This window comes from Idiotropiscis lumnitzeri, chromosome 16 (assembly GCF_059441095.1).
Source record: "Idiotropiscis lumnitzeri isolate Australia: NSW breed Sydney's pygmy pipehorse chromosome 16, RoL_Ilum_1.0, whole genome shotgun sequence".
Classification (NCBI taxonomy): Eukaryota; Metazoa; Chordata; class Actinopteri; order Syngnathiformes; family Syngnathidae; genus Idiotropiscis; species Idiotropiscis lumnitzeri.
The window spans coordinates 16,149,360-16,171,148 of NC_142406.1; the positions used below are offsets into that span (position 1 = coordinate 16,149,360).

A 21,789-nucleotide genomic window follows, 5' to 3' on the forward strand; every position below is an offset into this window, starting at 1 on the left:
AAGCCTCCAGGCACATTTCATTTTCCCGTCTGGTAAAGTAAAAACGTCCAGGGGGGAAAACGTGGCGTTTAAGCGACGCTAATTGCCTTTGCTAATGAGCGCAGCGTCGCCGCCGTCGTGTTGCCCGTCCAACGCGATTCTTTATCCCTCGCGTGGATTCCCCACAAAGTGGGTCATTAGTATCGGGACGACGGCAGGAAGACAAACGGCACAAAAAAGGAATTTCTTGGAATTGCTTCGACTTTGTGGGAATTGTCAAAAGGTTGGCGATGTGAGCTGAAAGTTTTCAAGGACAAAATGGCGTTGCAACTATTTGTGCAAGATGCTGCTTAGAATTATTTATTTATTTTCCTCCATTTTTTTTTTTTTTTACATTTCTTGATCTAAAATTCCTTTTTTTCTTGTTTTTAGCCTGGGCGGATGTGGGAAAGCCTCAAGCCGGGATTTTCGGAGCATGTCTTGGAATGTGTGAGAATTCGTGACATCATCACCTGAGGGACTTGCGAGGACATTGAGGTAACGACAAAAGTATTTGGACGCGCGACTGTTTCCATTGCCGTAAAATAAAAAATTTAAAATCCCGTGCTTATAAAAGCACCACTTGTTTTTATTACCTCTCATCCTAAAGTTGAGGCTTTATTTTCCCCCCACACACACACGTGCACACACACTTACTTGGTTTACACAAGTGTGTAATTAATTTAGTGCGTCAGTGTGACACGACAACACAATGAGAACTGCAGTCTTTGGTCGTCTTGTTTTTGTGTTGCGATTGCGCCAAATAGGGCCAGCGTTTGTTCCGCCGTCGTTTTTCTTTTCTTTTCAAGTGAGGTGACGACAGGAAGTGAAATTTTAAAGCGAGTGTTGTTGAGGAAGCTCTTGAAGAGCGTCACAAATGGAAGGAACCTGACAAACGTTTAATTTCAGAATTCCAAATCAAAAAGGTCTGATTTTTGGAATATTTTTTTTCTTTTCAAAATTTACGTTTTTTTCCCTCCATATATATATTTATTTATTTATTTATTTATTTTACTTTTTTGGGGGGGGGGTGTTGGTGTGAGCCTAGCTAAATATAAAACATTTAGAATTTTTGCTTCACCTGAGCTGATTTTATTTATTTATTTATTTTTTGAAAGGCTTCAATCCCTGCAACTCCCCCCCCCCAAAAAAAATGTAGGCCGTTAAATTGGCTCTGTCGTGAGTGAACGCACCAATGGCGCCGCGCGCCTTTATTTACCGGCAACGTGCCGCACATATAAATGGGAGCGCTTTTAAATCCGTTGAGGAAAATGCGGTGCAAAGATTTGCCCGGTGCAGACGGCCACGCCAGTGAACGTAAATACGCTGACTGATTTTTTATTTTTTATTTTTTTCAAGCTTGAAGAGAGTTTGAGGGTGGACGGCGTGTGCTGGAATGTGGGGTTGACTAACTCTCACCCATGGGGCAGGGTATTCCCTTTCACACGCTGGTAAAAAAGAAAAAAAAAAAAAGAAAGCGCGATGTGCTGTGCAGATGTTAAGGGCATGTTCCACTGCTCTGTATTTACTGTCTCGAAATTCTGGCCAGTCAGCCGACGTGCTGCTCGAAATCCAAGACTGCAAAACACACTCGTTTCATTGACATAGAAAAAGTCTGCACACCCTCGTCCGAAAGCAGATTTTTGTGACGTGTCAAGTGCTTTTCATGAATGTCTTTTAAAGAGGGTGTGCACACTTCTGCAATCACGTGATGTGACTTGTTTATTTTTGCTTTTTTTATTTGCTTCACGCAGAGTTGTCAAGAAGTCGTCCGCAGTTAACAATTTGAAGTAGTTAGCTAGTTGGTAAGAGAATGAATAATTGGAAGGTAGCGTTGGCGTTGAATAATCTTTCCACCTTTTGGCCGCTAGCGTGTGTGTGGAAACCACTTTTATTTATTTTGGTTGTAATCATCCGAATTAAACTGCCGATTCCTAATCCCCCCCCCCCACCTCCCCACGCCTGTCCTTCCTTCCTCAGTACCAAACGCTTTTCATTTGTCAGGGGAGGATGACGGGGGTGTGTTGGGGGTGGGTGGGGAGGGGGCGAGTTCAGTGGGAGGCATTGGCTCGGGGCGCCTTTGAGCCGGTGCCAAGCTCCCGCTCGCATTGTGCTGCTTACAGCTGGACTCTCCCTCCTTCCCCGCTCGCTCCATTCTTCCTTTTCTTTGCCTGGGCCGGCCTTTTCTCCTCTGTGGAGAGGATAGTGGGGGGTGGGGCTCAGGAGGGCCGTCGGGGGTGGGGGGGGGGTGTCTCACTTGTCACGGGGCCAACTTTGGGGGTTTCCATTGCACGCAAACACACGCCGGTTGACAAAGACGGGACGCAAAGCACTTGTCGTCATTTCCTTCGCTTCCTCGACGCTTCGTCCTTTGTTGACGCAACTGGCGATGAGCGGACGCGTTAATTGGTTGGAAGGGGGGGGGTCGTTATATGAAGTTGATTTGGATGCAACAGGATTATGATTGGCCATTTTTGACGTCTGTCAGTTTCCTGATTTGTTAATTCTTCAGTACGTTCATTTTGGGACGATTTGGGTTATTTTTGACGATCGGTTGGGTTGGGTGGTTGTGCAGTCGATTGGTTGTTGAATGTTGAGTGTTGGTTGGTTGATTGGTTGGATGCCGGGCAACTGGCTAACCGGTCAGTCGCTTGCTCGCCAGTGAGTTACTTGTCAACTACTTTTGAAAAGGCTTTTTTTTTTTTCCCGGACAGAGTTGAGCTCGTCCCTCCGCCAGCGCTTGTTGCCACATCATCGTCATCCTCCTCAAACGAGCCGAGGAAGCAAACCCAAGGAAAAAAACCGTGAAGTGAGTGGGCGCTTAGTGAGCTTCCACCGTAAATGTGAGCGGAGCGTGAACATGACATGTGACCAGACGGGCCGTCATTTCCTGTTTTCCCAGGCCATTAGAGCGCCACGTAAGCACGCCGCAGTCACCATTCCATAGGCGAGCTGCGCGAAATGTGGGACTCTTTGCTCAGCACATTGTTTCACTTAGCGACGCTCCTCTTCCTCCGCGCGTCCAGCTCGACGTGCGGCCTTCTTTTAGCGATGAAATGCCACGGACGGACGGCTTTGTTCTCGCCACCCAGATGTGCTCGTGACGTCGCGGCACGGTCGCGTCGGGTCTCGCGCCGACTTGTTTTCACCCAGGTTAGTTTGAACGCGCCTCGCGTCCGGCGGCTACCTGATCCCGACCATCCATCATAGCGATCACGCTGCGCCTCCAGCTCTTACTCCCCATTTCATGGATCACAGATTTGCCGCATACGCTCCCAGGTGTTGATGTAGTGGCGGCGGGGATGTGCAGCTTTCTTTTTTTCATCGCACAAGAGTCGAGCCATTTTTTTGACTTAAATAGTATTTTGCCGAGTGGAATGTGAAAACGTCGCGACATTGCAGAAGAAGTGTTGTCGAAGGCGTGGTCCCCGCGTGATCTGAGATCATCTTAAATAGACGCCAACAGAGTCTGTCTGATGTTTGCTAAGCGCTGCTGTTTTGGTTAGCAAACCCACATTGAGGAGCGACCAGAACCAAATTGTGTTGACGTGACCTTCACAACATTTCCCAAAGACGTGCCACATTAAGTGCTGCTGGTTTGGTTAGCAACAGAATTGGAATGGGCTCAGCGGTGAACCCTGGTGTGTCCCTTTGTGACCGATCGTGTCTCGGAACTGAGATTGTGTAAAACATGAAGCTTACGACCTGACTTTTTTTGGGGGTTTTTTTCCCTCAAATGTGAAACGAGGGAGACGTGTCTCAGTTTGAAGTGAATGACTCGCTTTTGCGGGCCACACATTCAATTTGTTACCACTTCCGTTGGACGGCGAGGTGCGCGTTTGAAGTCACATTTGTGTCGGGTTCACCCAGTAATTAGGTTTTCTGTCAAAGTGATTTTTAATTATTTTTTTTTTTTCCAGAGAGCCGCGAATCAAAGGGCGGTGGTTGGGCGATCCCGTTGAATTTGCATATGAATGCGCGGCGATGTTTTAGTGTTTGGCAGCAGGAGGTGGCGGTGGGGGTAGTTTGACAGGAAGAGCGCGGGTTAAGTGGTGGGACCGAGTGGGTTTACCCAGCAAGCCCTGATTTAGTCTGTGGCCCAAGGCAAAGCTATCATTAGGAGCTCACCAGCCTCACCGCCGCCACTGCGCGGGGATCGCGTCGAAGTGTGGCGGCACCATACGACACGAGACGAGAAAACGCTTTCATGAACGGCTTCGGCGTGGGAATTTTTTTTTTATTCATTAAATCCGAAAAGGACCACTCTAAAATATTTCATTTCATAAAAAACATCCAGTAATGATGTCATGAAATATAACAAGTCCAAAGATTTTTGCCACAAGTCAATGGACATTTTGCTATTCCTTCTGTTGCCTCGTCTTATTCAGATCTTTATTTTTAGTTTAGTTTGTCACAATTTCCCGGCCACGGGATCATTTTCAGAACCTCCCGGGAACCCCCAAAAATTCCCTTTCAACATTGCAACGACAGGAACATGTCTTTAAATATTTGAAATAATCACCAGTTTGCGTCACGTGTATTTTGACGTCATTTGGACACGGAGGATCTTTGTAGTCAGCGGCGTGAGACCGAGAGAGAGAGAATATTGCGAGCGCCCAAATGTCAACAATCTGTGACAAACTTGCTAATATTTATAGTAAATGTATTCTTTAGTGGAGAAACAAAAGGGGATCTAATTGACGGATTGTCACGACAACGCTGCCGACATGATGCTTGCGCAACAAGCTCGCTCTATTTATAGCGCCGCCACAATTAGAGCGTTGTGTAGCGCGCCACATGTAATTAGCGCCGCGCTCAAGGAAGCGTCGGTAGAAGTGTCAAGAAGCCTCTCGCCGGCTTTTGTCTGGAATTTTCAAAGGGGTTTATTTGTTCCGAGCTCGTCTGTGTTAAGAAACGCTCCCGCAAAAAAAAAATAAAAATAGCTCCGATGGCGTGATCTGAATTGAAAGAGTGGCGTGCGTTCTCTTTGGCTTTGTCGCAAGCAGACGACAGCGTCAAATGGACAGTTGGCGGGAAAACTGCGGAATCACCGGAACCTTTGGCGCACAACCCAGCAAAGACGCGTTAACTGCTACAATTGAGAGCGCTTTCACACAGAGACACAGCATTAATTTTTGGGTGAACGTTTATTGGTTTCAACCAAAACAGACGAAAAACAACAAAAATCTCAACTTTTGTTTTTTGTTTTAAGTCCATTCCAACAATTCCGTCGATTCCACATCCGTCCCCGCAGCTTCGGCTCTTTCGCATTCGCAGTTTCGACACAAGCGACGATCTCGGCTTCCCCAAAATGGACCTCGCGACCACCCAACCACTCGTCTTGATGCTTTTTGCTCACAAAAATCATACTTGCGCTTCATGTCGCGGCTTTTAACGTCACCGCGGAGTGAGCCCGCGTGTCAACAAGTACACCAGAAAAGTAGCAACGTCAGCGTATCGGGGAGCAATCCGCCGCACATGGCTCTTTTGTCGAGAAGAACAATGGCGCTAAATCACATCAAGGCACGACAATAACAACAACGTGCCTCCCGCATGTGTTGAACGTTACGGAAAAAAAAAAAAAAGGAAAACGTCGTCTTATCCCCTTCGTCCGTGTAAACGTTTGGACGTCAATTAGTAACCGCCGGCGTCTGCTTCCGGTTGCTTTTTGCCAAGCGGCCTGACGCACGACCGGACCGGACGGGACCGGACGGGACCGGACGGTCCGTCATGCTCGCAGGCGGCCCTTTACGACCTTAATCGCTTCCAGAGCCTCCGTTGCCGAGTAGCTAGAAGCAAACCGACGCTGACTCACAAGCCACTTCCTCTGCAGCTTTTGTCTGCCCAAGGATGGGAGCTGAAAAGTCTTGAAAGCCAAAGTAAGTCAACTCAGGATGACTTTTTTTGTGCAAAATGCAGCCTTCGACTCGGCGTGAAATTTGGTGGGCATGAATTGGCCCACCAAAACGTATCAAGAAGCCATGTGCGAAAAGCCACACATTTTGGTCGGGGAAGTGGGCACTTCAATGGGCGGACTTGAGCGGCCATGTGTGTAGACAGTTGGTCCCGTCACGTGCGCCCCCCCCCCCCCCCTCCCTCTCGACCCCTCCCTCGTCCAGTCCCTCTACCCCCGCAGCCTGGCAGCTCGGTGGGACCTGGAACGTAAGCGCCTCGCTGGCTGCCTGTCCCGGAAAGGTCACGCCTGATTGGGCGACGGTCAGCCAGATGGCCACGCCCCTCGGAAGGAAGGCTAATCTCTCATTGGCAGGTCTGATTGTGTGCGTGAAAGGGACGAGTAGTTGATGCTTGTGGTGGAAACATCGTTATCACGAGCGGACAGACAAGAAAACGGAATACCTCCTGATGCCCTCATCGCAGTTGTCTGTTTACATACATTGACACACGCACACACACCCCCACACACACACACACGTACTATTGCAACTTCCTCAGCTGACTTGTGCGTGTGCCCCCCCATGTAGACAGCAAACTATTGAAACAAGAGTGTCTCTGTTGGTCATGTGACATAAATAACCAAATTTGACCCTGAATTGACACTAACTCCGTTTCTAAATATTTCAGTTTAGAGATCAAAGAATGAATATTTAACATGAATTAATATTTAATGAATATTTTTTAGGAAAAAAAGATGGATATTTTTTCTCAAAAACAAAATTACATTTGGATGAATTCCACAGAGGAAAAGGTTCTATTTAATTTAGTTTAATTGTATTTAATTTAATTTTATTTTATTTTTTCTCTTAAAAGCTAAATTTTTTTAGATCTCCAAAATGTCCGACTTTTCTGTCCATTACCTTTTTTTTTTCTCAAAAATATCCGACTAAATCGCCGCACGCTGCTACAAAACTGGACACGGGAACGAGACTTCCGGGGATGAAGGTGCAACGTTGCCGTTCTCTCTCGGCAATATCCGCTAATGGCGCGAGGGGAAGAGATGAATAATATATCGGCATCATTTTTCAAGTGCTGCGCTCCAAGTGCTCCATTATGAGCGCACGAGCTGCAGTGAAGCACTTTCGGTCACCGGGTCTCTCCGACGTGCTCGTCGGATTCCTCACCATCAATCACAAAAAAGGGGAAAGATATAAAAAAAAAAAAAGTCTGACTGGCGGCTTTCTGTGCGTATCGTCGGCACTCCGGAAGTCCGCCAGGACTCGTTGCGCCGCACATTAGCACATAGTGCATTTATGTTGCCGCTAAGTGCTGCCCCGTGCTGCTTCCTGTTTGTGTGAATGTTACGGTCTGAACTTTGGGACATGCGGGTGAACTCAACACCCGCCACTTGCTGATCGTGCCCCGTTGTGGCCGCCGGAGCAGTTTCGCATCCGTCGTCGGTGACGTCATGTAATTGCGGGAGGCCGTGTCTCTGTGTGAAAACGTTGGCTGCCTTTTTGCAGGGTCTCCGTGTGAAAGAGGTTGACCGGATGACAGGAGTGTGTTTGACAATCCAGGACAGGTATTAACCCAGAAAGCGACCCACGCAGGTGCCGCCGGCCCGTAAACAATTCATGAGGAGCCTCTCCATATTTCATGCGGCAGAAATGGACGTTCCGTGTCGGGAGTTGGAGAGCATGGAGAGGAAGATGACGACATGGGGTTATGACGGAGTGACAACGTGGCAAAAACGCCACAAGTGGTGGCGTGAATGGTCTAGACGACGGAAAACGGTAGTTTTGGCGGTGGCAACGGGTCGCTAGCAGTGCCGGTGGGAGTGTGATGACGTGACGGCTCCGCAGCGTTCTGATCTTGACAATCCATTGACGACCGCGGGTTGACTGCAGCGTGTCGCCGGGACGTTACCGGGGGCGACGGCGGCCGGCATCTCCTCCACCGGAAGGTGTCCTCCACAGTGACAGGCCCTCGCTGAGTGTCATGATAATTAATATCATCGGCGGGGAGGATGTTTACCTCCGAATTTATTTATTTTAATCTGGAAGCGGTCTGATTAATCTTTCTTGCGTCATTTCAGCGCAGGGATGAAACTGAAAAAAATGCACGGGTGGCAAGGTGAGTATTAATCAGGATGGCGGTGAGCGTAGGAGGCGGGCGGGGGGGTCTCATTAATTCATACGCCGGTGCTTTTCCTCTTGGCTGGGCTGAGAACCGATGTTAAATTGGGATAAATTGGCTTTGATATGCTCGATAACAAGGCGGGATTAACACGCGTTGCGTTTTTTACGGGAGTGGAAAATTGATATTTGCAAAGTCGTCAGTTGTCTTTATTTTGCGATGATCCGGTCCAAGTTGGTTTCGGCCACATGATGCCGTGCGCGGCGGGCGCCGAGCGTTCCAACCTTTCCATTTTCCGCCGTCTGGCTGCCAGAACCAGTCTGGGCTGGAGTGTGCTGCGAGTTCTCGCAAACAAAAAGCTTGGAAAGCTCACGAGTGGCTGGCTGACTCGTGTGGGTTGAGACCTGCCACAGGTGGGGGAAGAATAGTGGTGGAGGGTGGGGGTGGGGGGTAGTCCCCCCCCCCCAATAGTTGGGGCACCTGCACGGGACACAAAAGCCCTCCCAATTTTTCTTCGTGGTAGCGAGGAAAGCGGAGAAAGAAAGTGGATCGCTTGGGTGGGTGTTGGCAGGGGTTGCTGGTTGTCGGGGGAGGGGGTTGTGGGGGGGGGGGGCTTCCTCAACCTTAGCCATGCGAAAACAAAGTAACACAAACTGGGGCCACAGCAAGGGAACAGCTGGAGGCCGCCTGGGTGGTCCAACACACAAAGACGCACGGAGACGCTCAGAAACGGAGGAGAAGTGACGTTATAAGCCCCTCCCCCTCACCAAACGTGACTTCCAATCAATTTCAACGCCAGCGTCGTTCTTCAAAGGGCACCGATGCGCACGTGTAATTCGAAACCTGCTTTAACGACGTTTGCCGGCATTTTTTTGGGGGGGCCTTTTGACCAAAGTTTGTCCGGCAAAAAAATTCCTAGCCTGCTGCTCGCTTATCACGTTTTGCATGATGAAATCCAAGGTGGGTCATGCGGGGGTCCTGCTCATTTGCATGTCCCCCGGGTGCGCTCTATAATTTAGCTACATATGTCTCGTGGCTGTAGCGTGAGGTGCGAGTGTGCGGCGTAGTTTTTGCTTGATTGTCAGCTCGGGTTTGATTTGCAGTTGAATGACGCATCATTGTACTTGAGCTAAGTGAATAAGGATGGATTTTTTTTTGGGGGGGGGGGGGATTCATGGCTGAGTGCTATTCTCACCGCGGGACACCATTGGCATAAAAGTAGCTCACACCGTGGGGGGATTTTTGAAGGGGCATCTCCTGCATCCCCTTTAAAACTGTTGCATCATCTTCCCAAACTCTTTTTCAAAGATCCACAAGTGATGTAATTATTAAAACGTCGAGCCGATTGCTTATTATTGTGCACTGAAGCATTACAGCGATCCGTTTTTTTTTTTTAATTTTCTCTATCTGGAAAAAAACACCCAGACTTGCAAACTTGAGGCTGGCAGGTGAGCGTTGGGATGAGCGCCCTCGTTAGCCAAACGCTAGGCCGCGGCCTCGGGCGCCGCTCGCAAATCAGGCCGAGGCTGTGATCTTCACACGCTTGCACGTTTACCTTCCAGATGGGTCAACTTGGGGCACCTCATCCCAGTTTCGGGACCCGCAGGCGTGCATCCTACCCCTGTCCAGGCGAGGCTCAGCAAAAAGAAGAAAAAAAGGGGGGGGGGGGGGGGGTGAAGGGGTGTTGGTGTTGATCATGGGCGGCCTCGGGGCGTGAGCGTTCTTTTTAAAATTTCATAAGCATACAAAAGAGGCGGCGATGAGAAGTTGTGAGCAAGATGGCCGCCCGCCACTTCAAAGGAGACCTTTTTTGTGTCACCAGGTCGTCAAAAAGGTGGCACTCGCATCAAATCGCACGATACCGTGACACGGGCACCAGGATTGACATTTGTATCGGAGGGAAAGAAAAATATGCAATTCTTTAGTTCGTCTCCATAAAATGGCGACTGAAACAAGAGCGTTCTCTCTTAAACTCATTTCATTGTGTCCATATTTTAATGCATTTGTAAATATTTTATTTATATATTTTTCATTCAAATTTTAATGACTTTTATACTCAACAAGTTCTTATTGTTACATTTACATTGAATTGTATTTGGGTTTTTTTAAACAGACTGAGACAAAAAAAACATTTTTTAATTTCTCCACATTTGGCGTAGACACAAAACCCGCAAACTGTCAATGTGCAACCTCGAGCGTTAAATCCAAACAAACCCGACATGATTGCATTTTTTGTGAAATTTGGTTTCTTATTGTTTCTCAAACTATTGTTATTATTTCCACCTTCCCCGGAAAACTCTTTTGGGCTTTATCCGTTCGCCGTCGCGTGACACATTTAAGCATTCCCTCTTTCAACATTAATTGGAGAATTCCTGGCCCCTTATCAATGCTGCCTGAATGAGCCCAGCCTCCATTACACACACACACACACACACACACACACACACAAGTACACCCCCACAAGCACACACAAGCACCCCGACACCCCCCCATCCCCCCCTCCTTGGATATCGGACATCAATCTAGCCAGCACCGTCTGCTAAGCCTCACTGGGCAATTAACCACATTGAGAGTGAAAGCTCTAATCAATTCCTGGCTGTCTCCACCACACAAACACGCACACGCATACACACTTCCTAAACACACACACTCTCTTAAATTTGTTGGCTTTGCCGTTTATATGAGTGCTTTTAAATGTACAAGTCCCTTGAAAGAGCAACAAAAAAAAAAAGACAATCTGGTCTGGCTGTTGACGAGCGCAAATAAGTAAATCGTTTATCTGGCCTTCGACCGTCGCGGCGCAAATTGACGGTGAACTTGACGCCATTGTAACCAAAGATGGATAATTGTGTCAATTTATGTTAACGACACAATAATGTGAATGCGCTAATATTTGAACGCTTTTCAGGTGAACGCTAAGCTAACCCTAACCTTTTGCGGACACGTCTCACGTCTGGTGGCGGATAGATGAACGCTGTTGTTGCGTAACATTTTTATTTATTTTTTTAGAACGGCATAAGCATCTCATGTCAATTCTGGAAAACTTTCTGAAAACGATTCGGCGTAGAGTCTGCGACGACGTCACAACTAAAATGTCAGCCGTCCTGGTCTGACACTTTTTGAAATCGACCTTGTTTTTTTGTAAACGTTGAAAACGGCCATTTTAGGTGATCAATCTGGTCGGAACGAAAACCAAAATGGGCGGGGCTTAGTGCTATATCAGCGCTTGCGTTTGAGCTAATGACGTCAAGATCCCAGGGCAGCTCGTCTCATCGATCGATCGACGGCGGCCCAAATGTCAGCACCAGCCAGCGGGGCTCGAGTCGAGACCCCCGAGCAAACCAACACCGAGGGAGGCACGGGGGTGGGGGGGGGTTGTGGCTTAGTTTTTGGAGTGGGCGCAAAGCAGCCCCAGAATAGCCTGCAGGACTCCTGAGGCTGTCGGGACAGACGGACATTGATTGAGGTGCAAAATGAATAATGATTGGACAGATTAGGATACTGTAAATAACTCCTGGCTCCAGTTTCAGACTGGTAAATGTGTAAATGATGAGTGTTCATAAACAACAACAAAAAAGTATTTTTTTTAATGTTTTCTCGAATGACTTGCGCTGTACAGGAATTAGCCAAATTAGCATGAGGGCGCAGATAGTGGGGAAATCGAGGTTTGGCTTTTTTTTGTTTGTTTTTTAAAAGCTAGACCTTGCAGTTTCCTGCGAGGACACAATGCTGGGGGTTGGTTGTGAGAACAGGGAGGGGGTTGCAGTTGTGGGCGTCAATTTACATAAACACTGAGAAGCCTCAGACTTTTATTGTTTTGCCCCTTTTGTTTCTTCCCCAACTTCTTAAGCCTCCGATCTGATTGTGTTTAATGCTGCATGACAAGCATTCACACAAGTGCTGCTTAGCTTAAGCATCATCGTTTTACTTGTTGTCGCAGTTATGTTATGGTATTGAAGAAAATGCATCCTAAATATCCAATCAGATTGCTCAGATTAGAGGTGGGACATTTTCTGAAATGCATCATAAGTTTTCAGCCAATACAATTTGTACTTTAATGATGTAGTAATATCATTGTAATAATATGTAATAATAAATCGCGAGTGGCAGGCTAGCAATTTTTTAATAATAAATTTCAAATTTTGTTTGATGACGGTAATACTCCCTACAATGTGACACATAGTAGTATAGCAGTAATAAGTGTATTAGGTATCAAGTATCACGTTTTGTAGCATTCTGAACTTTGATGGGCCACAATCGGAACTCTTTGCGATCTCACCCTTTACATTTTCAGATTTCCGAGGTTTATGGAACGCACCGTAATAAATCTAACTCTAAGGGGCGTTCACTTGTCCCCCGAATGCTCAGATTTCTCAGAGTTGTGGCATCAACTCTCCATTTCAGTTTCACGACGTGCTGCGATAACGATGCGCAAAGCCACGCACGGACAGATAAAGAGCTCCACGGGCTCTCTTTTTGGTGCGCTTTCTCTGCGTGGGGCCGCCTCGGAGGCATTTTGAAGTTGCCGCTGTTCCCCGCGCTTCGTGATAGGCTGACGCCGGCGAAGAAAGGAGCTGCTCGGGCTCGACTCGCCAGTGACGCTGGAGAAGCTCTCGCGACGACCGCAGCAGCGAAGCTCCGGCGAGAGACACACAAGACGCCTTATTTTTTTCTTTTTTTTAATTATTATTTGTTTTTATATCGATCCATATGTTGTTGTTCGTCTTTTTTTAATTCCCCTTATTTATTGCCCCCTGGATGAGGGATTTGAACACGTATGGCGGCGGTGGCGGACGATGGTGAAAGAAGAACCGGGATCCGAGCCTGAGCAGCCGAACGGAACTTATTGTTATGTTGCGATTGTTTGGGCTATGTCACCCCCGAATGAGTTCGGCTTCGGTCCGTCGTCGGCCCTTCAACGGGGACATTCTGCTGGTTTTTAACCCACTTTGAAGGATAAGCGCCGAGCGAAGGAAGGATTGTGCTGGTTTTTTTAAAGGTTTTTTTTCTTTCTCTTCTTCGGGGATTTAAATTCGCTGGTGCTCCTCAGGGGGGAAGAGAGACATTCATGTGGCCATTCTCTCGTTTCTAGTTTTCCTCTTTGGAGGTGGGGGGGAGAAAGTGCAGAATGAGCAAGGAACGACCCAAAAGGAATATTATCCAAAAGAAATACGTAAGTACACCTTCAACTTTGTCTCCTTTAAATGTTTCAACTTTCCACTGCCAGCAGGCGGACTGTGCCCCTTTTTCAAAACATGTTTTCAGCCCCCTCATCTGACACCATTTGGTGTAAAAAAAAAAAAACCCCAACATTTCCTCCATGTTAAGTCGTCTTCGGGAGTTTTTATTGTCGCGAGCATGCCTGGCGATATTGTGTGCACTCTTTGTGCTAATGGGGTTAAATTGACACAACGTGGCTTTAAATTTGAGCCAAAATGGCCTTTTGTGCTTTTTCGTTGAGGGGGGGAGCCCGGTCGTCGGCATCGGTATCGACGGCCATGGCTCGCCTCGGCTCACCTCCCCAGCTCGATATCTTCGTGTTATCTCACTTTTGTGTATGGAGGGTGAACATGCTCTTTATTGATGAACCATAACACTGGCTGGGGGTCAGGGGGGGTGGTTTAATTCCACGCGAGTGTGTTGTCGTCTGTGGTCCCTTTAATAAGCCCCTTCCTCGTCAAAGTGAGCGAGCAAAGCAAAGGGGGTCACGCAAAATCAGAACACCCCCCCCCCCTTTTTTTGCTGTTAACCCCCCTCCCCACTTCAAAGTGTGTTCGGTTGGTAGCGGGAAGGGGGCAGGGGGGGCCCACGACTTATTTCACTTTGGTAGCCCCTTTTGGGGTCGGCCGATTTGCAATCCGGCAGGTATCGGCGTGACCTTCTAGCTAGCTAGCTAACATCGAAGCAAAACCTCGCGCGATTAGCCTGCTAGCGTCTTTTTTCTTTTCCCTCAGCAACAAAATAACATTGTGCATTTTGAGTGTCACATGTACTTTGAAGTTATTTTTTGTTGCGCATTGCAGGGGGTCTGGTGGGAAGGAGGGTGGGTAGTAGGTTCACGTCCGTGACGAGAAGCGACTATTTTCTGCTAGCGTGCAACGCCGCTGGCGAACGGGCCGTGGGTGATTTCACTCTCAGCTGGCAAAGAGTTGTGCGAATTTGCAGGAGAATGTTGTGGTTTTGTTGTTGTGACGTGTCGACGTGTGTTGAAGTTGCTGCGCCGTCGCTTTGTTCCACGTCTCGTCTTAGCATTTAAAGTTTGTTGCAAGCACACGGTGGTGGTGCGTTCAAGTGCACGTCGTTCAATATGGGCTTGATGGTCTTAACAGCAACGAAACATTTTTGTCGTCTACACCACTACAATAGTTGGGATGGACGGACTTTGATTACATGTGAGCATTTAGCCTCTCGGAAATCGCTGAAAGGGATCACCTTCCATCTGTCGGCTTCTGTCTGTTAAACACAACCCAGCAAGGTAGTGTCAAATTGATGAAAACAAATGAAAAGTACGCTTTTCACACAGAGATCCCGCGAAGGTGCAGTAAGGAGCTATCTGGGTACGCTTTTCCCACATAGAACTCGGTGACGAAAAGCCGTTTTCCCACAGAGATCCTTTAAAATTGCTGCGATCAGTTGATTAGTTTCTCCAGTTGATGTCATTTATGGAGAAATGAGAGCCTTTCACACGGAGATCCTGCAAAATTTCCCAAATGTTTTGGCGTTACCGTAATAACGTAAGACCGAGACGTGTGGCGAGTGTTGGCACCTCAACAATTAGTGAAAAAATGACTTTTAAAGACTTGCTGCTGAGGTCGCTAAGTGGCTAACTAGCCTGGCTAACATAATGTCGTTGCCGCTCTGAGAAGTAGCTACGTTTAGATTTTTATTAGAACATTTTTTTTCTCAGTCTACAAATGCTCCTTTTCGAGTGTCACATTCGCAGTACGGCCGTAGTTTAGAAAGCTAAAATCATCATTCAAGTGATTATTATTATTTTTCTCAGTTGCTCTCCCTCGGTGGAATGATGAATTTGTTTTTCCTAATCGCGCCACCAGAAGCGCGCAAGTCACCTCCTCCTGAAACAATCTGGAGTGCTGCGATCGGGTTGATGTGGCGCTTTTCTGCCGCTCGCGTTTGCCTATTCTACGTCTGTCTTGCTTTTATCAGCAGCTGCTTGCAGTCGGTGCTTCGAAATTTCCGACAACCCTGGAGGGGCTATTCTGAACGCCCCCCCCCCCCAACTAACCCCCACCATCCCGGCTTCAAGTTGGGCCCGACTGATCCCCCGGTGCCCTCCCTTAATTAGCGTAAGACAATTATGCATGCTCGGCTTAACCATTTCCCCTCAAACACGAGCACGCCCCCCCCCACTGCCCCATCCCCACCTCCCAGACCCCAATAAACACTGCAGTGTCTTTATTGGTCATGAAATCATTGATTAAGCATAATAAAACAAACCAGGCAAAGCTGCTCCACTGGAGCGCACCCCCCTACCCCCCGGTGGTGATGCTGACTCGGTCGCAGCCCGGCTTTTTTATTTGGGATCTTTCGTGACCTCATGGAAATGAAAAAGTATTTTGAACGAAGTGGCAAACGGCCTGCGAATGTTCTGAACTCCCTTTTCACGTGGAGTTGGAAAAGGCAGCGTGGTGCGCCTTTGAGTCTGCAAAGCGGAAAATGCTTCCGATGCTCACGAGATGTGCCGACATCTTTCTTTCATAGTTTCTTCTCGCAGTTTCGCTGAGTTTCAAGACTATTGTTCATTGAAATGATTGCTTGTCAGGCTTGTCCTCGGAATGTTCTCAACTCCTGTTTCCACGCCAGTATTGAATCGCTGGGCTGACGACGCGTATCTTCTTTTGTCTTCAACGCACCGCAGGCGGCTTAGTTTTTTGCTCAACATTCTGGCGGGATTTTCTCCAAATTTATTGCCCATTAAAAACAATTTTTGATGGAAGACCCTTCTTGTTCTGAACGCCTTCCTCCACACCCGTCGCTGAAGCCCCACGAGAGAAAAAACGCCGCATTGTTTTGACGGACGTTTCCAAGATGGGGCAATAAACCAAACTTCGTTTTGATCCACTCGGAGGAAAAAGATTTTTTTGTATGAGAATCACCCGAGGTTCTGAACTCCTGTCGTGTCAGAGCAACACGGCATCTTTTGTTAGCGACGTTATCTCACACGTGTGGAAAAAAGAATGGCGAGAGAAGACGTTTGCGGCGCTGCCTTTTCGTGCATTTTTTTTTTTTTTGGCGTGTGTGTGCTGTGTTGCTGCGCGGAGGCCGCTCCTTCCTGTAGGCCCCAGCTGGAGCCTCACACTCCAACTCGGTGTGTGCGTGTGCACGAGCGAGTGTGGGACGAGCGCAGCTGCTGCGAGGGGCCTTTGCAAATGTAAAGAGGCTGTCGGGGTTTGTTTCATCAGGCACACCATCGCTGATGAAGAGGATGAGGATGATGATGACGATGGCGGCCAAAATGCGCCCGGGAAACCAAAATAGAGCGAGCAGCTCCGACCGGCCGGCGTGATGAGTTGCAAAAGGCCCGAATGGTCCCGCCCCCTGGTCGCCTCTTTTATCTCCCCGTCCAAAATGAAATGTGGGGCCTCTCGACGTGGGCTCGCGGGGTCAGCGAGTTGTTTTCTTTTGCGGCGTGGCCGAGCCCTCGCCTCGCCTCGCTTCGTTGAATCTTCTGTTTCCATGCAAATGCTCACGTGTGCGCAACATGGCCGGGGTTGCCTCTCACTTTTCTGCCGCAGCGCTCGTCGGTAACCATGGCGACCGTCGCAAACCAAAAGCGGAGCGCCGCTTTATCGCGTGTTTACCCGAGCGGCCCGCGCTCGTGTTTATGTTCCACGTGGAGCCGGTTGGAAGGCGAAGAGTTAGCGTCTTTTCCGTCTTGTTCTGCCGGGCGCCGCCGTGTTTTCTTTCCATTCATGTAATTTAGTCTTTGCAAACGGGCAGTCGTGCAGTTTTTCCAGCCGGCGACAACGCCGCCTTTGAATGGCAAACGTGACCTCAAACGAGTGCAAAGTTATTTTTGTTTTCATGCAAATGTGAAGGTGTGGAGCTTTTCAGTCATTGACTGGCAAGCATTTCCAAAGCGGACTTCCCCGTGTTGGTTGCTTTTATTGTTCTGTGACTAGAAGCAGTCAAGGGAAATTATTTTTTATTTTTTGCTTTTGTGACACCTCAACTTACAAAACCAGGCATTATTTATTCAATCTAAAAAACAAATCATGGCGTGAGCGCTGCTGCCTCACCAAATGTCACAAATTCAACGGCTGTGGCTTTTTTTTTTTTAAAACACGTTTGTCATTTTACTCTTACTCTTTTTAAACCACTCCCATGCAGGCTTACTCTGGGCGCAGTTATATATATATATATTTTTTTTTAGCCTAATCCAATCTCCAAAATTCTCCAAAGGTTTTCAGTGAAAACACAAAATTCCTTGAACTTCTCCAGTCCAACTTTAGTCTACTTTTGGCCCGCTTTACATCCTCGGTTTCAAGTGTCCGCCGCCTCAACTTTTCCAACCTCTCACAATCGACATGACCAGCTGAGATCGGCCATCTAATCTTTATCTTCTACGCAAAAGCTGTGCTGCTCTCCAATCTAACGCTGCCATCTACAGGCGTCTGTCAATCATTGCGGCACTTTACACACCTGAATTTTACCGGCTTGAACACGGTGACCTTGAAAATTGCAAATTGGTGCGTAACCGAAGCAAGACAGCGCTGAAGTGTGAGCCGTTAGCCGCTTCACGCAGGATCCTGCCAGTTCTTTGGTTGTTGTTGTTTTTTTTAAACAGAACCCAATTAAGTGGAGGTATTAAAAATCATTGTCGCGTTCACGCGGTCGAACTTTCACCTCACTGCATTTCAGGCTTACTTTCGAACCCGCTCGGATACATCCGCATCGGGGGCCATTTTAGGGGGGCGGCCGCGCAACCAACTTGTTATGCAACATGATCTGCGACCTTTCAAGTCTTTTCACCGTTCGTTTGCACTCGCGCAGGCAAAGGTCTTCATGTGCTCGCCTGTGCGCGAGATAAAGCCGTTTCGAAGGCAGCTGCACGAATATTTACGGGCGGCCAAACGTAGGTGTGGGGGGGGGTGTCTTTGTTAAAAGGAGGCGGTTGTTTTCGTCTTGCTGTGTGGAGGTGAGCGCACTGAAATGGTGGCGGAGGTGTGGAAGAACGGATTTTTGGTTGTTTTTTTTTTTTTTTTGGTGTGTGTGTGCGCGTCACGTAGGACTTCATTCCAGCGTGTGATTTATACGCTGCTGCTCCCGTGGGTGTGGAAGGAGATTGGGGGGAGCGGGACAGCTGGTCGGGCCCTGAGCGCCTCCGCGTGTGTTTGTGAAAATGTGTGTGTGTGTGTGTCCATCGGCTTACCGTTCACAATACTGTGACGCTGAATCAACATTTTAGTTTCCAGTAACTAAATTAGAGATTGGATGATCCAAAATCTACGATCATATCATGTTAAAAAAAAAAGAAAAGGTTCAAGTGCCCAGTTCTGAACATTTGCTAATCTTGGCGCATTTTTGTCACGTTAAATTGCTTGATGAGTTGAGTGTCGTCGAATTGTGCAAAATGAATTGCCCGACTAAAAGGACGCAAGAGTTTTTATCCGACTTTAGCCTCCTATTGACCTTTCTGTCCACCGCCCCCCCCGCCAAACAGCTCGCTGTGGTGCCGCATCTGCTTAATAAGCGTCCGCTCGCCTTTCAACCCGCCGTCTGATCCTCCGTTATTGTGACACAGGCGTCGTGCGAATGAAGCCTCAGGGGGGACGAGGCAACAAGCGGCTGTATCGATTCGCCGCCGCCGCCTCTCATAAAAACGTGGAGACCGCTGCTAAAATGCTGACTGTATATTTTGTGCAAATGGCGCAGTCATGGATGGGAGGCGAAGGCATGTGCCTCAGTGACGTCAAGTTTTATTTTCTCTGCTTTCAACAAGTTAATGCTAAGTTTAGCTCACGAGCTAACAGTTTCTAAACATGACTTTCATGACTCATCTCCAGGACTGGTCGCCGTGGATATGTTTAGCATGAGCCAGCTAGCATGCGGCGTTGTTTGCTAGCATAATGGTTGATGATATTTCGTCGCGATGGCCGTTTTAATTGTGCTACTTTTATTCTGCCAAACTGGACCGGGAAGCCGCTCCGATTTGAGCGGCGCATCACTCGACACTCATTTCAGCTGACCATCTGCGCTTGTTCTTGTTCCCGCGGCCACCATTTGTCCCTGTTCCTGCGCTAACAGCCAGAACATGGAATCGTCCCCAAAATGACAATCTGCGAATTAGGCCCCACGTCAACGTCGCCGCCGCGGTTGTCGCGCGTGGAGAGGAAGTTGGATAATCTTAAAGTTCGCACGTTAGACACAAGAAATGCAGGTGTGGCGACGTGTTGTTGAAAGAAGACGATGCGAGAGTTTCCGGTTTGGATGGATTCGACAGCGTCTGGTCGTCTGCGGAAGTTGCGAGCGTCGTCGCGTGAGTCACACTAGCGAAGCGAAGTGGGAAAATATATTCGTCGAAGGGGACCGGGGGGGGATTTCCTGTAGTAAATTTGCCCTCTGTTTCCTATAATTGTTTTCTCTCAAGCTAAAACGGTTTGCCGGCACTTTATTTTTCCCGCGTGCACGTCATTTTCTACCTTTTGCAGAGCGAAACGCACTGAAACAGAAAACATTTCATATTGTCTGACATTGATCCTTTTCTTAGCTGCTGATTCCGAGCCGAGAGGCGGGCGGGTGCCGCGATGCGACCCTTTCCGACAGTCGCATTTTACAATACGGTTCCGGCGCAAGTAGCGATGCATTAATTAGCACTCACACTAAATCGAGCGAAGCCTGCGTGGTGACCGGTTAAGCGCTTTAATTAAGCCAAAGCAACGATTTCAATTTAAAGAGACGGCGGATGCCACCAAGGTGTACATTTGCGTTTTTTTTTTTTTTTGTTAATCTTATTTATTTTTTTTAATAAGAGCCGCAAGCAAGCTTAGGAGGTGGGATGTCATTCATGGGAAAGAGTTTTTAAAAAAGGTCGTTTTACTTGTTTGATCAACGGCGTGCTCAAGTATACCATCGACGGCAGTTTTTGGACATTCTGAACGGAAAAGTCCGGGAAACGGTCGACAACAAAAATGTCAACAATTTTCTCGCGCGTCAAAATCTCCCGACGTAACATTTCATTTTAAACCCGCGCCGAAGTCGAGAATTTCAAGACCGTTTCGGATGAGCGCTTCTGCCGATACAACGCAAACGATACGTTTGAGGATGTGCTTGTATAAATGTAATACCCCCCCGGCCCCCCTTTCAATTCTTGGCACAATACGTGGAGTAGCGCGAAAGAGGGGCGGGGGGCTGAGGTACGAGAGTTTTATCTGAGCGCTGAGAGGTGACAATCATTCCTTTAATTGCCTCTCCTCGGCATTGTGGTCGTGAACGGACTCCCGAGTCCCGAAGCGTCGGAGCCCACCCCCCGACCCCCCCCCCCCCCTCTGGTCTAAGCCCCGGGCTTTGTTTCACAGCGTTCTCCGGCTGCACTGTAATCTGCCGTCACACCGGCACACACACCGGGGCTTTAAAAGGCTTAAGATTGTCGGACACGGCGGAACGCGGAGAAACGCGCTACGGGGGCGAGCGGAGCGCTAAATGAACACCTGGCCAGCGTGCACGCGATTGACAAATTGCAGATAACGGCCACGGGAACAAATCGAAATGTCTTTTTATTTTTTGTGTGTGTATGAAGTGTGCAGGAAAGTTGTTTTTGAACTATTTGAACGATAGTCCAGTTGCTTATGAGGCTGCCATTTCCGGTGGATTGTTTTTTACAAATGTTTTTTTTAAATGCTTTAATTGTTTGTTTTTTTTGCACGTGATGGATAAGAATCTCGTGCGTTTGTATTCGTTTTTTTTAACAACTCTCAGCCCGCGACGATTCACGCTCTTCCATCGATGCGAGACCCCGGCGGCCAGTTCCCGTTCTTCCTGTTGGCCGTCCAGTCGCCAAACCGGTAATCGTATCCGCCTGCCAGTGTGCATGAGGCCTCCGCTTGAAGCTTAACCCCTTTCCTGCTGAGTTTTATGCCGGCAGCTCAAATTTGACACTGGATCAGCCTGTTGTTGGCCTAAGCTTATCTTTTCTGTGCCCCCCTCCCTCCCTCCCTCCGGCGGATTTTGGTTCCAGGCAGAAAATCTCTGAAAACATCTTCTTTTCGTTTATACGCCGGCATCATCCTTCCCTGATTGTTGTTTTCGGAGATTTAGCGCAACCGTTTAGCTCCCCTGCCGCCCATCTGGCGGGTTGAATTTTCTCCGCCGGCGCTCCGAACTCGGTTTGCCTTTCTCACGCAGTGTTTACCGGCACGGGTTTGCTCTTTCGAGGGGGGGGGGGTCAAGCTTGTGATTTGAATGCGCTCAATGGCAGGAAAAGGCTCGGAAAGCGGAGTGACGCGGCAGGTCTTGAATTAAAAGTCACGTACACCCGGGATGTCCTCACTTCTCTTTCGCACGCATTTTGAGCAACTTGCCGGCAGTTTTTAGGGAAAGATTTCAGGAAGCGAACGACCGCCGCAGTGGAAGATTAACACCCAAGATTTGTTGACGGTGTGCCGCACACGTCGCCGTCATGTTGACGTGACACGAAAGCCCAGTTCGCGTGGCAGCATAATTGCCCGACTTTAGCGCAGAATTTCCCCTCCTGACAATTGGAAAGATGATCCAACTGCC

At 48.3% G+C, this 21,789-nt stretch overlaps 1 protein-coding gene across 5 annotated transcripts in view; it reads left to right on the plus strand.

Annotated features, from left to right (window-relative positions):
• jarid2b (jumonji and AT-rich interaction domain containing 2b) overlaps window positions 1–21,789 on the plus strand; it is a 66,104-nt gene that overhangs the window by 13,532 nt on the left and 30,783 nt on the right. Inside the window, exons 5-6 of one of the 5 annotated variants that reach the window (XM_088319231.1) lie at window positions 412–516; window positions 13,142–13,222. In XM_088319231.1, coding sequence (XP_088175357.1) covers window positions 13,178–13,222 — 45 coding nt within the window. In that variant the 5' untranslated portion in view covers window positions 412–516; window positions 13,142–13,177. Of the gene's footprint in view, window positions 1–411; window positions 517–12,512; window positions 13,223–20,987; window positions 21,075–21,789 lie in introns of those variants that run through there. The other 4 variants (XM_088319232.1, XM_088319233.1, XM_088319230.1 and 1 more) reach the window with 4 other exon arrangements.